Source organism: Cervus elaphus, chromosome 19 (assembly GCF_910594005.1).
Source record: "Cervus elaphus chromosome 19, mCerEla1.1, whole genome shotgun sequence".
NCBI classification, from domain to species: domain Eukaryota; kingdom Metazoa; phylum Chordata; class Mammalia; order Artiodactyla; family Cervidae; genus Cervus; species Cervus elaphus.
The window spans coordinates 75151596-75166691 of record NC_057833.1 but is presented as its reverse complement, the minus strand read 5'-3'; the positions used below and the strand labels follow the sequence as shown (position 1 = coordinate 75166691).

General features: G+C 49.7%; 1 protein-coding gene across 1 annotated transcript; it reads right to left on the bottom strand.

Moving 5' to 3' along the window:
- Nucleotides 1–1871: 1871 nt before the first annotated feature.
- Nucleotides 1872–5171, bottom strand: TFF2 (trefoil factor 2). The gene is made up of 4 exons (XM_043874484.1): nt 5014–5171; nt 4211–4360; nt 2939–3085; nt 1872–2071 (listed from the first exon to the last, which is right to left on the bottom strand). Exons 1-4 carry the CDS (start codon nt 5090–5092, stop codon nt 2058–2060), a joined length of 390 nt encoding a protein of 129 aa, XP_043730419.1. The 5' UTR covers nt 5093–5171; the 3' UTR covers nt 1872–2057.
- Nucleotides 5172–15096: the final 9925 nt, after the last annotated feature.

Below are 15096 nucleotides of genomic sequence, written 5' to 3'. Positions count from 1 at the left end.
AGATTCCAGGCAGTTCTCTGTAGTCAATGGTGTTGGAGCAAGAGGATTCATAGATATATGTCACACAGATTAAAACGGCCTAAGAACCCCCAAGCCCAGAGAATGCCACTGAAATTGCTTAAAATCTGCACTCAGCTATCAGAAGGGCCATGAGGAGTCCTTTGGGAAATGAGGGTGGCAGTATGTCAGAAAGAATCTGTGAGAGGAGATGGGGTTGCGGGTGCGGCGTGAGAAGAGGATTCCTGCGAAAGAATCAGGGCGCCTGTACCTGCTTCCCTGGCGGCTCAGACGGTAAAGAATCTGCCTGTAATGCTGGAGATCCAGGTTCGATCCCTGGGTCGGGAAGATCCCCTGGAGGAGGGCATGGCAACCCACTCCAGTATTCTTGCCTGGGAAATCCCACGGACAGAGGAGCCTGGTGGGCTACAGTCCATGGGGTCGCAAAGAGTCAGACGCGACTGAGGGACTAACACACGGGCACCAGCCCGGGAACAGGAGCCTGAGACAGAGGCTCCACCAGATCCTGAGCCCCAGATGGCCTGGCACCAGGAACAGAAACACCCAATTCCGGGTCCGGGAGTGCGGGTACGAACAATTCATGTGTCAAACCTTTTCCCCAATACGTCAACGGTGGGGTTTGACTTGGCTCTGCGGTGGGGAGGTGGGGAGGTTGACTCATAAACTGCACGCGAGGACAGATTGAGAAGACATGGCACCTGGTGGCAAATCAATTCACAACCACTGAGCCGCTTGTCGTGAGTGTTTCAGACCCCACGTTCCAGCCAGAGCCATTGTTTTATGGGACTTATGTGTGCGTCTTAGCAAGATAAAGACGCAACAGTGACCTAAGGCCAAACGGGGCCCTTTTCTCAAAATCGGAGTCCTGAGAGGGGATGTGGAGCCAAGCCTCTACCTGGAAAAAACACTCTAGAATTTCCGCCTTGCTGTGCAAAGCCAGTGTCACACAGGGGAGACCCTGGGTTTCTGGGGTGACTGTGGGCCCAGGCTGGGGGAGGAGGTAGCTAGGAGGGGCAGGCCAGAGTGAGTCTGGCCTGGGGCCACCCATGTTGCATCCCCACCCCTGAGCTGAAGAATGTCAGGAGCCCTTCATCAAGGTGCCCAAAATATCTTTCATGCCACGACTTTCCCAAAGGCCGCATAGAAGCCTTGATGAAAGTTTCAAACGTCCTCTTTAGAACAGCTTTCAAATTACAGCACAGTGTTGCGGCCGCTCACTCCCAGCCCGAGGGGAGAATGCACAGGAACCCAAGTCCCCCACTCACTTTTGGAAGCGATGTTAGGGTGAATTGCATGAATTTCAAAAGCAAGCACTCAGTGATGCATTTGTAAAAGCAATTTTGTAATGCTACTCCAAGAGTAGCATGTAATTTCTAACATGTGTTTACGGATGTGGTAGTGGTGGTTTAGTTGCTAAGTCATGTCCGACTCTTGCGACCCCATGGACTGTGGCCCGCCAGGCTCCTCTGTCCATGGAATTCTCCAGGCAAGAACACTGCAGTGGGTTGCCATTTCCGACTCAGGGATTGAACCTGTGTCCCCTGCATTGCAGGTGGATTCTTTACCACTGAGCCACCAGAGAAGCCAGTTTCTATGGGTAAAGTCTTTGAATTTTTATACAGTGATTGAGTATGAGAGTTTTAAAGGGATCATGGATTCCAAAGTTCCTTACATACAATACTTTTTCACTGTCAGAGTAGCCTGAACCTATTAGAAGAATTCTTGCTCTTATAGCAGATAAAAGAATATTAAAGTTACACACAAAGCGTATATGTACTCTTAATAACTTTCTCTCTCAAACACACATGCTCACAAGCTCTGGCCACCTCTGTGTCAATGAAGCCAACACGGAATTTAGCAGATTTTAAGGACTTTCTTTATTTGAAGAAATCATATGTGAAGCCATTGAAAGGGATAGAAAGCAGATGACGAAAACCCAGGAACTGGGGAAACGTAAAATCTGAAACAGTAAGATGGTGAGTATTCTTCTGTTTCGGAGCATCCAAGGAGCCTGGAGGGTTCTCTGAAGCCACTGCCTCTTAATAATGACAGTCTAGAAATTTAAACACAAGACAGTTGGTAAGAGCGCCAGGAAGCCTGGAAGCCGGCCTAAGAGGCTCTGTGGGTTTTCAGGACTACAGCGCTCAGTCCAGCCATTCCTGCTGGAGAAGAAGTTGCCTGCGGGGACACAGCCCCCTGGGGCCAGATGCCCTCTGGGGGTCCATTCTCCTCAGATAACTGGTAGTTTTCCAAGTAGACCCTTAGGTCACTCAAAAAATCACTTGGAAACTTCTTAAAGAAAAAGCCATGCTCTTTGGAACATCCCGATTTCCTTAAAGGATTGATGCATTCTTCCCATCTTTTGGAAACATCTGGTCTATCCTTGTCAAACTCAGGGTCAGGGAAGTGCTGTAACTAAGGGGGTAGCAGGAAGGAGACGGCCCCCCCGGGACTGGCATTGGGGCAGGACCTGTCACCCGTGCTCACGGGAGAGAGCATCAGAGTCCGCAAGAGAAGAGACCACAACTGCCTTGCTCTGGGTCCTACCCACGGTGCCCAGTGTGGGGCAGGGCATTCGGAAGCACCCAAAATAGTGACATCAGCCAACTGTGCTGGGACCTGGGGCCACGGCTGAGGGTGAGATGCTTTATACAACCATCGCAAAAGGCACAGTGGGAAGACCCAAGGGCTTGGTTTATTTATTTTTTTAAAAAAGCTGTCATTGTTGAGAACATTCTTGAACTGACTTCTGAGGTGGTTCACAATAACGGCGAGCTCCCACAGGAGTACAGTTTTTCCTGAACTGGCCACCCCTGGGGTCTGGGGGCCTGGCATCGGGCATCCTGGCCAGCCGAGGACCTCCCCTACCCCGGCTCCCACTGCCCCTGAGGATTGTCTGTGTCTGGGGACCCGATGTTACCTTCCGTGGAGATGGGGAAGAAGCACCAGGGCACGTGGCGGATGGTGTCGGAGAAGCAGCACTTCCGGGACTCACACTCCTCAGGACTGATGCCGGGGTAGCCGCAGTCCTTGCGGGCCGAGACCTCCATGACACACTCCTCCAATTCTGCAGGGCACGCCAGGTTTGGGGACAACAAGGGGATGCGGTTAGGCTGGTTGGTTAGCCAGACACATCCATCCCATCCTGCTAGGGGAGCACCTTGGTCTCACAGGTTCGGGATAGCACCAGGGGCTCCTGGGACTGTCACCCCTGGACTAAATGTGGCACCGGCGGGTGGCCACCCCTTCTTCCTGATGCCCAAAGTCAGAGGGAAAGTTGCTTCACCTCCCTGGACTTGACATGGCTCTATAAAATGGAGTTGCCCACACTACATCCTGGAAGGACCCTTTAAAGTTATAAAGCATTTGACCAAGAATTGAGTGGCTTCCCTGGTGGCTAAGTGGTAAAGAATCTGCCTGCAATCCAGGAGACTTGAGATTGATCCCTGGGCCAGGAAGATCCCCTGGAGAAGGGAATGGCAACCCATTCCAGTATTCTTGCCTGAAGGATCTCAAGGACAGAGGAGCCTGGTGGGCTACAGTCCATGGGGTTGCAAAGAGTTGGACATGACTGAGTGACTAATACACAGAGAACTGACACCCAAGGATCCTTCCACTACTGGATGAGCCCTGGCGATAGACAAACCAACTACCTGCCGTCAGTTCCGTTTCCCCCAGAGCCCGGGAGCCTCCGACCAGCTTCCTTGAGGGGTGTGGACGGGACCCAGGGCACTGAGTTCCACACAAATGGGTCTGCTTTGCAGACAGAACTCTTTGTGTGCCTGCCTTGAAACAGGTGACTTTTTAAGTTGATAATATGCACAGATACAAAACTCACTCTCAAAAGGTGACTATAGAAGCCTTAACTTAATTTCTTAACATTTGGGATCTGTTCACAGTTATGTTAATAACATCCTGATTTTAATGCCTTCATGTCCCTTAGAAGCTGGTTCAGGAGCCACAGCCTGACCAAGCAGGTCCTGAGACTTGCTCTCCCTTCAAATACAGCCAAGCAGCCAGATCCCCTGAAGTCTCCCTAAAAGGACAAGGGCTCACCCTCGGGATCTAATGTGGACACAGCGGGCAGAGAGCGTTTTCTCTTCCCTTTGGGCTGGCCTGGGGGGTTAGGGAGCCTGGGGAAGCCGGGTCCTGGGCTGCTGGCCAGGGCTCAGGAGGGGACCTTGCCCGTTACCTTGCTTCGGGAGGGGATTGAAACACCAGGGGACCCCGACGACGCTGGAGTCGAAGCAGCATCCTCTGGAGAAGCACTCATCACCGCTGATGCCTGGGAAGCCGCAGTTCACCCTATTCTTGGGTTCCCGGCGCGAGCACTGGCAGGCATCTGCAGAGAAGCCCAGGTCAGCCAGCCCCCATATGCGCCCCCGCCCGCCAGCGCATCCAGGATGCTCCATCAGCTCCGCTCCTGCCCTGTAAAGGCCGTCTTATCTCGCTCATGTTTGAACCACACGGCGTCCTTCAGAGGAACTGACAGGGCTTGGCTGAAAGTGTTTTATTAGTTTAAAAATAAATCCTTCTGGCAAGAGCATGAACAGATGGACTCAAGCCAAGGTCAGGATGAAAGTGAGCAAGTGGGAGCCCCTGGGAGACCTGGGTGGGACTCCCATCCAGCCCCTCCACGAGCTGGCCCACTCGCACCCAAGGCTGTTCTGACTGACCCCGAAGGGGGTCTTCCTGGGACATTTCACCCTCCTCCCCCACTGTCCTCCCTGAATGGTGGGAAGCGGGTGGATGAATGTAGGAGCCGGCTGCATGGCCGGCATCCCTAGTCCTAGGACACCTTCCCACCTGCTTCCCCATCATCCACCTTTTCTCTTCCAGGGAAACTAATACAAATGAAGACCCGCCCCCCCTCCCCAGGAGGCAGGAGGCAAGGACCTCACACCCCGCCACCCCCACCCTCTGGGTTCTAGAAGGCTCCCAGGCTCGCTGGCTCGGATGCTCCTCTTCCCCTCAGGGACCTGAACCTCCGCTTACCTGGTTTCTGGGCCCCTGCCAGGGCGCACACACCCAGCAGGAGAAGCGCAGCGAGGAGCCGGATGCCTCGGGGTCCCATGTCTACGTTCCTCCGCACCCCAGGGCCACCAGAAGAGCGCACACTCCCCGCTGCCAGGGGTGTTTATAAGCGTCTCTCTGTTTGCTCAGCAAGCAAGATAACCTGTCTGCCTGCCTGGGGCACCAACGATTTGAGCCCTTTGTTAGGAAAACGAGTTGCGATAGCTTGGCCAGCAGGGGGTGGGGGATAAGGGTGACAGAGCAGGGCACCGACTCTCCGCAAGCACAGCCAGGCTACCCCCCTGCCCCAGGCAGGGAGCCAGGTCATGCCAGGATGCCGACGTGGAAGATAGCACACTTGCACGTGTGGCGCTGGGCACTGACAGGGTTCCACCCAGGAAGGGAGAAGTTAGGGATTTCTCCTGATAGAGCATGTAGCTAACACCACAGGAATTTTTAAGTCCTGGGTCCAAGGCTACCAGGGAAAATGAGCCAGCTGCAGACAGAGCAGACCCCTTCTCCAGGAACAGGAGGATGGCAGGAGACCCCCCTCCAGGGCTCCTGGTCCCTGGTCTGTATCTCCTTGTCTCTGTCTTGGGGAAGGGATGGATCTCCATGGAGATGAGGCTGACAGGGTAAAATGAACAGCCTCGGATGAGTGTAAAAGTGACAAGTTCATTTCAGCAAAGCCTGTATGCGTGCTAAGTCACTTCAGTCATGTCTGACTCTTTGCAACCTTACGGACTGTAGCTCACCAGGCTCGTCTATCCATGGGATTCTCCAGGCAAGAATACTGGAGTGGGTTGCCATGTCCTCCTCCAGGGGATCTCCCCAACCTAGGGATCAAACCTGTCTCTTAAGTCTCCAGCTTGGGCAGGCAGGTTCTTGACCATTGCTTCCACCGTTTCTTTTCTTCCATGAGAATTGTCTGTTTTCTGAAAGATGGCACCTGTGAACCAGCCTGTGCCCAACATAAGATGCTCCAGGGGAAGGGGTCTGAAAATGGGACCCAAAGAGACAAAAGAGAAATGGGGGGAAGGTACTCCATGGGAGCAGAGGAGAGATAGGGTGAGGTCAAGGACGCTCATGAATCCCCCAACTCGGGGGCACTTCTGGGAACCACCAATCTGTCAAGCATGGCTCGAGCAGTCAGGAACCCGAAGATGCATGGAGTCTGGAACTCTGGGTCTTCAAGTCTGGAGAGCAGACCTGCATGCTCAGGGCTTCTGCCAGCTCCAGCCTACAGATTGGACTCCTGCCTATCCCCCTGGCCTGGGGCTCTGTCTTATCAAACTGAAAAAGTCACCTTTTCCCTCCTGTGTGTCTGTCACCATTCAGCACCACCAGGACACAGGACTCTGAGTCTTCTCTTCTCCTCCAGGTTCTCAGCCCCACTTTCCTCTCTGCTTCTTCCCTCTTGGCCCAATTTCCCAATGTCCCATCCAGGCCCTTCCAGGATTCCTGCTGAAACCGGCTGATCCATGCCAAAGAGACGGCTCATCAGTCCCTTGGTCTCTGTCCTGCATCCTCCCTGGGAAGCTCCTTCTGCCTCCATCTTAGGTGGAGCTGCTCAGGCTCCCACCCAGGGCACCATCCATCCACATGGAGCTTTTTGCTTTTAGAAAAGGGCACATTTTCTTCAAGACAAGCTACTTCCACCTGTGGGGAAGTCATTATGATAGATGCAGTGTCTACAGTGTGAGCGGCACCCACCTGAGTGTGGACCTGTGTGCACAGAACAACCTCTAAGCTGTGTTGGGTGAGTGTGCTCCCATCACATGGGCTCAGGCTGGGGGCTGGACGCTGACCTTAAGCCACAGTGTCACCGAGGCTCCTTGAAGATGCATCTTAAAAGAAGATCTCGCATTCTGCAACTAAGTCAAACAAACAAGTAGAAAAAGAAAAAGTTTTACAACAACCGAAGACACACCGCCCTCAGGGGAGCATGTTAAGAATTACAAGTGATCTCTCATCTGAAACAATGCAATATGGAAGGCAATAAAATATTTAAGCGCTAAAAGAGAGAACCTTGTCAAGTCAGAATTCTATACTCATGGAAAATTCCTTCAAAAATAAAGGCAAAATACTTTTTAAAAATGTATATATATATATATGTATATATTTAGAGTGGCTCTAGAGTGATAGCAGAATTGAACAAAACATACCCAATATAAAATTTTTTTTAAATATTTTAGACAGACAAAGGCTGTAGGAAGCTGTAACTTGCCAAACTATCCTCCAAGGAATCCAAAAGTGTGGAATCTGAAGCTGCGGTGGTCTCTTGATGCAGGGCATGACCTGGCTGGATTTATTCAGCTATGGCAGCTGTTGGTCTCTGTCAGCATTTGTGTTTGCAGCCCAGTCTAGTCTCCTGATATCTCCCTTGGTTGGTACAACTGTCTACTAACTAATGGCTCATCCAGAGCTTTGTCCCCACGCAGACGTAAGTCTGCTGCCTTGATCAGCTTTATAAAGTGACAGTCAGTACATGTCACTCCTCGGCCGCCCCCTCACACCTTCCAGCCTGAAGGGTAAAGCCCAAGCATGAGTTTCCTGAGTATGAAAAGCAGGACCCTTTATGAACTGGACCCCACATACCCCCCACCCTCTTCTCTTGTCAGGTCTCCTTCCTAATGTAAGTATCTAGTCCTCCTGGCACAGCCTGACCTCTGACCCTTTGCCTGCATGTCACTATCTCTCTGCAAAACTCTTCCTCTTCTCTTTGCCTTCCTAACTCCTGTCCATCCTTCAGCTCTAGACTCAGGAGCCACTCCATCCAGGAAGGCCTCCTTCCCCTGAGAGAAGGCAAGTGCCCTTCACCCCTCCCCCAAGCTCACTAGATTCACCACACAGTCACATCTTCATTTTAAATGGAGTATTACTTTTCTGGCTTCTTTATTCATTGTATTGAAGGTAATAGCTAAACCGGCAGGTTAATTTTGTGCCAGGTGATATTCTGATGATTTCACATGCTACATCTCATTTAATACTTACAACAATACAAAGGAAGAGTTAAAAAGATCAGCCCCATTTTATAGTCTATATGGAAAATTAGTTTTCCCAAACACACAGAAAGTGTAGGGTGACATACAGAATTGGACCTATGCCTCTTTCATTTTGAAACCCCAGAACCTAACCCAGCATCTGCACAAACTAGACCTACTTAGTGAGGGTCATGCACCCGGGAGATGAGGAGCAGGAATCCACCAGCTAATATCACGGATCACCCAAATTTCCTCCTGAAATTCTTAAAATTAAACTTAGACCTGGGTATATGCAAATAAGTAAGGCAAGCCTCTTCTCCTCTCTGGACTAGTTTTCTCATCTGCGAAACAAGAGCTAGAATGAGGGTATATTAAACGATCTCCAATGTCTCATATGCCTGGTAAACCCTCACTAGGATGCTGACTAAGATAACATCTCACTTTTACACTGTCATTGGGAGAAAAAGAAAAATTTTATTACCAACATTTGCATATTCAGTGTTTCTGCAATTTCTTTCCCCACCATTCCAATTTTCTGGAGTTTGGCTCTGCTGATCAATAGAGTGGGTAAGTCACAGACACTGCCAAAGCCCAAGACTTAATTTATTTACTTAAAGCAAAGTGGCCAAATTTGGGAGGAGAAAGAAATAAACAAACCAACTATTGAGCATTTGGTACTGAGTTTGGGAGGGAGTGAAATTAGAGACATTGATGAAGTATATTTGGGGGTATAATTGGATGGACATAAACATTAGCATTTTTCAATATATCGTGCAATGGAATTCCTCCTTGTACTACTTTGAAGGACTTTAGCCAAGATTTACATTCTTTCAAAATGTCTTTTTGGTATACTTTTTGTATCTGAGTGGGAGCTGGGTAGTATTAAAACTTAAAAATACGTAAATAATTTAGGTTATCACGTATTAAGGAAAAAAATAATATAGTAGGCGTTGGCAAATGATGACCCATGAGCTCATTGCCTGTGTTTAACTAAAACTCTATTAAAACACAGTCATACCCATTCATTCACACATTGTCTGTGGCCACTTTCTAGCTGCAATTGCAGAGTTGATTACCTGTGGCAGAGACTGTATGGCCCAGGAACCTAAAATATTTACTCTCTGGTCTTTTAAGAAAAAAAAAAAGTTTATTCCTGTACTTTATTACAACTCTAGAGATAAATTTTTTAAAGTGGAGAGAAATAATCATATTTTATTTTATAAATGAAATGTTACAGATATGTGCCTTAGTGTTTTTTTCCCCCTTCTGTTGTGAAAATAGTATGCTCAGTATTCTGGTTGCCGGGAGACAATCCCCTATGAGTCTCTCATGTTTCCACGTGTTGTGAATGAGGCACTAACTCTCCCGATGATACAGGACCTAAGATTATAATTGAATGTGAAGTGCTGCCCTGACATCTGGTGAAATTGAGAGGCCTCGAGTGGCCTAACCACGAGTTCTCTGCCCTACTTGGCTCCCACAGAGAGGGCCCCTTAGCCAAGCAACCTTCTTATCAAGGGGCCGGGCACAGTTCCTGCTTGTCCCCGAGTAGCGGATTTCACTTCCCTGCCAGCCTGCAGACTTACTCAAACAAGCCAATCACATCGTCCTGCAGGAATGAGTGGGCACCCCACCCTTTTGATACCACACGGCTCCTCCTGCAGCCCCCGCTGTTAACCCTGTTTCTTATGCAACCCCCGCGTGGCCCAGCCTGGCAGGATGGCCTCCCCTCCTGGGGTGAGCAGTATGTGACTGGTAAGCGGCTATCGGCCCATCTTTCCAGTGTCAGGTGTCATGGGCCCCACCATCCTTGTAGCCTTGGGTGGAAACCACCCCCTCCCCAGTGAGATGAATAGGGGAGCGATCCAAACTGTCGTTTCTTCCAGGCTGTCTTTGCAAGGATGTTGGTGTGGCAACAACCTTGGAACGTTTATAAGGTATCTCCCTCTGGAGCAGTGGGCAGGCAAGCTTGCATACGTGTGTGCTTACTTGCTCAGTCATGTCCAACTCTGCAGCCCCATGGACTGTAAGTCCGCCAGGCTCCTCTGCCCATGGAATTTTCCAGGCAAGAATACTGGAGTGGGTTTCCATTCCCTTCTCCAGGGGGTCTTTCCAATCCAGGGATAGAACCTGTGTCTCTTGTGTCTCCTGCATTAGCAGCCAGGTTCTTTGCCACTAGTTCCATTTGAGCTCCAGGAAAGGTCAGGCTTCCTCCCCTGTGATGCGACTCCGTGTGTGCTGACGTCCATCTGAGCTCATCTGTGTCACTCCTGGAGGATGTGGGGACCGGGAACCAAATGTGCTGTTGCTTACATTGCTACACATTGCTACGCAGTGTGGTGAGGTCTTTATCTCTGAGCCAAGAGTCTCCTGTCCTCTGCCAGCACCCATGAAGCCATTAACTCCAAATAAGGTGAACCCTCATCCCTTCTGAGTTTGCCACACTGATGTACTAGATCAGATTAAATGCAGAAAGTCCCACCAATATTTGCCTTCAGCATAGAGGTTCCCGACTTACAGGTTTACTAAGCTTTCCTGGTGGCTCAGATGGTAAAGAATCTGCCTACAATGCAGGAGACCCAGGCTTGATCCCAGGGTTGGGAAGATTCCCTGGAGAAGGGAATGACAACCCACTCTAATATTTTTGCCTGGAGAATTCCCGTAGACTGAGGAGCCTGGCAGGCTACAGCCCTTGGGGCCGCAAAGAGCCGGACACGACTGAGTGAATATTTTCAAACCTCACTGTACCACATATATATGCTACATATATATGTGAGTATGTCTGGTTTTTCCTAATTTAATCAGTTTGCTAACCCCAAAATGTCCAGCGAGGGGCAATCTTAAGAGCTGAGAACAATTAAGAAATACCTTTAAAATTATACTATTTATTTTTTCTATGTAGATCTATGATGTGCCCTCTCGAACCTTTAAACCAGTGACTGATCCCTTCCATTAAGTCCGTGTGCTGGGATTGGCCTGGGATGTGTCTCTTCTTGGGTGATTATCCCTATCGGGCTCACAAGCTCTGAGTATTTCCACAAGCTGTCCCTGCCCACACACACAAAGAAAGGCGAGGGAGTTTCCTTAAGCTAACAGGACCCTTCCCAGTGACCCTACAAATAGGATCTGAAGCCGCAACTTGGCCTCAGCAGTTGGTTCCTGGTCTGAGCCTTAGTTCAACATATTCTGAACAGTAGCCTGTTGTTGCGAGGGCAATCATCTGGCGACAGTGATAACTTCCATGCACACAGCCAGCCGCAGAGTGGGAAGGCTCGCGGATCCAGTTATGGTGTTTAAGCCATACGTTTTAGTAAATCGGTCTCCAGCATGTGGCGAAAAGTGAGGGGCAGAGGTGGCAGGTTTGCACTTTGCATGGGGTGCAAGTGGGTGGGAAGACTGGATCCCGAGTCCTGAGATGTCCTGTTCCTCTCTTGGACTTCCCATCAGTACACGGTGACAAGAACCAGAACTGGGGTCTGAGCAAGGGGCCAGGACACGGGCAGGGCCACCACACTCAGGCTCTATTGGAGAGACTCTGGGCAAGCAGTGCTGGCCCAGCTGCACCCACAGTGACCCACAGAGCAGCCATGATGTTAGTCTGTGTTTCTGGGGTGACACATGGGGCCTGAATTGGACCAGCGCAAGGGTCACCAGTGGGAGCTTGATCAGGGATGGTGGAGCAGTCAGCCTGGAGATGAGTGGTCGGCTTCTGATGGGCTGGGTCCCGTCCCACCTGTGATAACATGCTTCCTGTTGCATCCTCTTTGTCATGTAACACATCCCACATGTGACCCACTCCCTCACTGTTCTTAACACACTGTACATCCTATGTCATTTGTGGTCACCCTGGTGGTTCAGTGGTAAAGAATCTGCCTGCAGGAGATGCAGGTTTGAGCCCTGAGTGGGGAAGTTCCCCTGGAGAAGGAAATGGCAACCCGCTCCAGGATTCTTGCCTGGGAAACCACATGGACAGAGGAGCCTGGCAAGTTACAGTCCACAGGGTCTCAGAGAGTAGGACACGACTTAATGACTGAACAACAACAACACATCATATGCGTGTCACCCACACCTCACTGTCTCTGGGTTTGCTCACTGTCTGTACTTGACACGTTATCAGGCTCATGTCCTTTTGTTTTCTTACCACCTGGAGCAGAAATGGCTAGTGCCAAGAGCAAACAGTTATGATCCCTGCCCTTTGGTGATCTGCGCTGACTGGGATTCCTTGGTTGCAAGAGACACCAACTGTTCTAGGTTGAATTATCTCCCCTAAAATCACATTTGGAAGTCCATTCGGTCCTGGGGTTACCCCAGGACCTCATAATTTGATCTTATTTGGAGATGGAGTCTTTGAAAGGTAATTAAGTTAAAATGAAGCCAGTGGGGTGGACCTTGGTCCAATAGGACTGGTGTCCATCTAGAACGAGGAGGAGATTGGGACCCAGACTCACACAGGTGACAAAGAGTGAAGACGGCCATCTACATGACAAGGAGGAAGCCCTCAGGAGAAATCAACGTTGCCCACACCTTGACCTTGCATCTCCAGTCTCTAGAACTTTGAGAATAATGTCTGCTGTTTGTTTATGCCACCCCATCTGTGGTGTTTTGCTTGGCAGCCAAGCTGATGGGGACACTAACATGAGCTGATGAGGGATGGGGAGGGGGTGTCACATGGCTTCAGGTGTTACTGGACTCCCAGGGTGGGGACAGAGCCAGTCCCGGGGGTGAGGACTTGCACTCCCGCCCTCCCTGCCAGGCCCCTCAGGCTGTGTGGAGAGCTGTGCTCTCATGGGCTTCTGGGTTATACTCTGTCACCCATTCTACTGACATAGATGACCCCCTCCCACCCCAGTTGTCCACCAGAAGACCCCCAACTTGCCCCCCACCAAACACAAATCTCTCCCATGAGAGACTTCCTAAACTTTCATACAAAGCTCTTCAAGGAGGGCGGTCCTAATACGGTGGAGGAATAGGACGGGGAGACCACTTTCTCCCCCACAAATTCATCGAAAGAACATTTGAACGCTGAGCAAATTCCACAGAACAACTTCTGAATGCTGGCGGAGGACATCAGGCACCCAGAAAGGCAGCCCATTGTCTTTGAAAGGAGGTAGGACAAAATATAAAAGAGAAAGAGAGAGACAAAAGAGGTAGGGACGGAGATCCATCCTGGGAAGGGAGTCTTAAAAAAGAGAGAAGTTTCCAAACACCAGGAAACACTCTCTCCGGCGGGTCTGTGGTGAGCCTTGGAATCTCGGAAGGCAAAATAACCAGGAGGAAAAATAAATAAATAATTAAAACCCACAGATTACGTGCCCAACAGCAACTCCCAGCGGAGCAGCAGCCCAGACGCTCGCATCCCCTACTAGCAAGCAGCGGAGGGACAGGGAGGAGCGGGCTGCACTGCTTAGGGTAAGGACCGGGCCTGAATGCCCTGAGGGCAATCTGAGGGAACTAGCTTGAGATAGCAACCCAGACTGTGGGAAAGCTATACCGCGATCCGGCGAAAAGCCCTAACCTAAGACATCACCAATGGCAACCCACTCCAGTATTCTTGTCTGGAGAATCCCATGGAGGGAGGAGCCTGGTAGGCTACAGTCCATGGGGTTGCAAAGAGTCGGACACAACTGAGCAACTTCACTTTCCCTCCCCAAAGTAGGACTGAACAAGTGAACCTAAAAATAAAAAAGCGACCACCACCGTGCTCCTTGTGTCAGGGCGGAAATTAGACACTGAAGAGACCAGCAAACAGAAGCTAAAACAAACAGAGGGAACCGCTTTGGAAGTGACAGGAGCAATGGATTAAAACCCTGTAATTAGCACCGAGTACATAGAAAGGGCCTATAGACCTTGAGAAGTACAAGACGGACCAAGGAACTATCTGAAAATGAACTGACCCCACACTGTCCGCAACAGCTCCAGAAAAAGTCTTAGATATATTTTTACTATTATCATTTTTTAAATTTAAAAAATTAAAAAAAAAAACAAGTTTTAAAAATTTTTAAGTCCCCACTACTCCTTTAATTTCCATTTTTATAACCTACTATTACCTTGCAAAAAAAAAGACCCTATTTTTAAAGCAAACTTCATATATATATATATATATATTTTATAATTTCTGTGACCTTTTTTTTTTTTGCTTGTTTGTTTATTTTTTGTTTTTGTTTTTTGTTTCTTGTGTGTGTGTGTGATATTGTACTTTTGAGAATCTAACCTCTACTCAAGATTTTTCGTCTTTGCTTTTTGGTATTTGTTATCAACTTAGAACCCAACCTTCAGTACCCATTTTTACTTGGGAGCGAGATCACTGGCCTGGGTGCTCTCTCCCCCTTTTGACTCTCCTTTTCCTCCACCAGGTCGCCTCTATCTCCCCCCATCCCCTTTTCTTCTCCACCCAACTCAGTGAATCTTTTTTTGTGTTCCGGGCTGTGGAGAACACTCAGGGAACTGATTACTGGCTGGATCTGTTTCTCTCCTTTTGATTCCCCCTTTTATCCTCCTGGCCACCTCTGTCTCCTTCCTCCCTCTTCTGTTCCCTGTGTAATGCCGAAGCTCTTCAAGGACATGGAAAGTTCTAGAAAGTTCCCCGAGTTGGCAACTTCCAGGATGGAGGGAAAAGGCAGCACGTAGGATGTCACTCAGCCGTGCTAACCGGCCAGTTAGCCTCAGAGTTTCCACATGTGCAAAAGCCAAGAAAACTACACAGACACATCACTCCATTGTACTGTTCTTGAGTTGAAGGCCTGTCTCGAAAAACAAAGAGAAAACATAAAACTTCCCACTAACAAGGGACGTGTAGATGTAGAAAATAGTAAGGTGGCCTTCCCTCCTCTGGCAGAAATCTGGTGGGTTTGAGGGGCAAGAGAGCTTGTCCCCAGCTGGTGTCCAAGGTTGGGGGTGGGAGGCACACAGACCCTTTTAGAGCTGTGTGTTTCTGTGTCCCTGTGTGTGTGCGCATATGCATGTGTGCGTGCATGTGAGAAGGTCCCCAAACTGTTAGAGGCTCCTCGTGCCTTATCAGCAGGGCTGTTTTCATTCAGGCACTTTATCAAGCAGCCTGCACTTTTCCCACCACCCCCGGATG

Excerpts from the sequence above, each read along its gene's own strand:
- TFF2 (XM_043874484.1), bottom strand. The coding sequence starts at position 5,092 with ATGGGACCCCGAGGCATCCGGCTCCTCGCTGCGCTTCTCCTGCTGGGT. Across the intron at positions 4,361-5,013 it reads GGCAGGGGCCCAGAAACCAG|ATGCCTGCCAGTGCTCGCGC; the intron begins GTAAGCGGAGGT and ends GCTTCTCTGCAG. Across the intron at positions 3,086-4,210 it reads CAATCCCCTCCCGAAGCAAG|AATTGGAGGAGTGTGTCATG; the intron begins GTAACGGGCAAG and ends CGTGCCCTGCAG.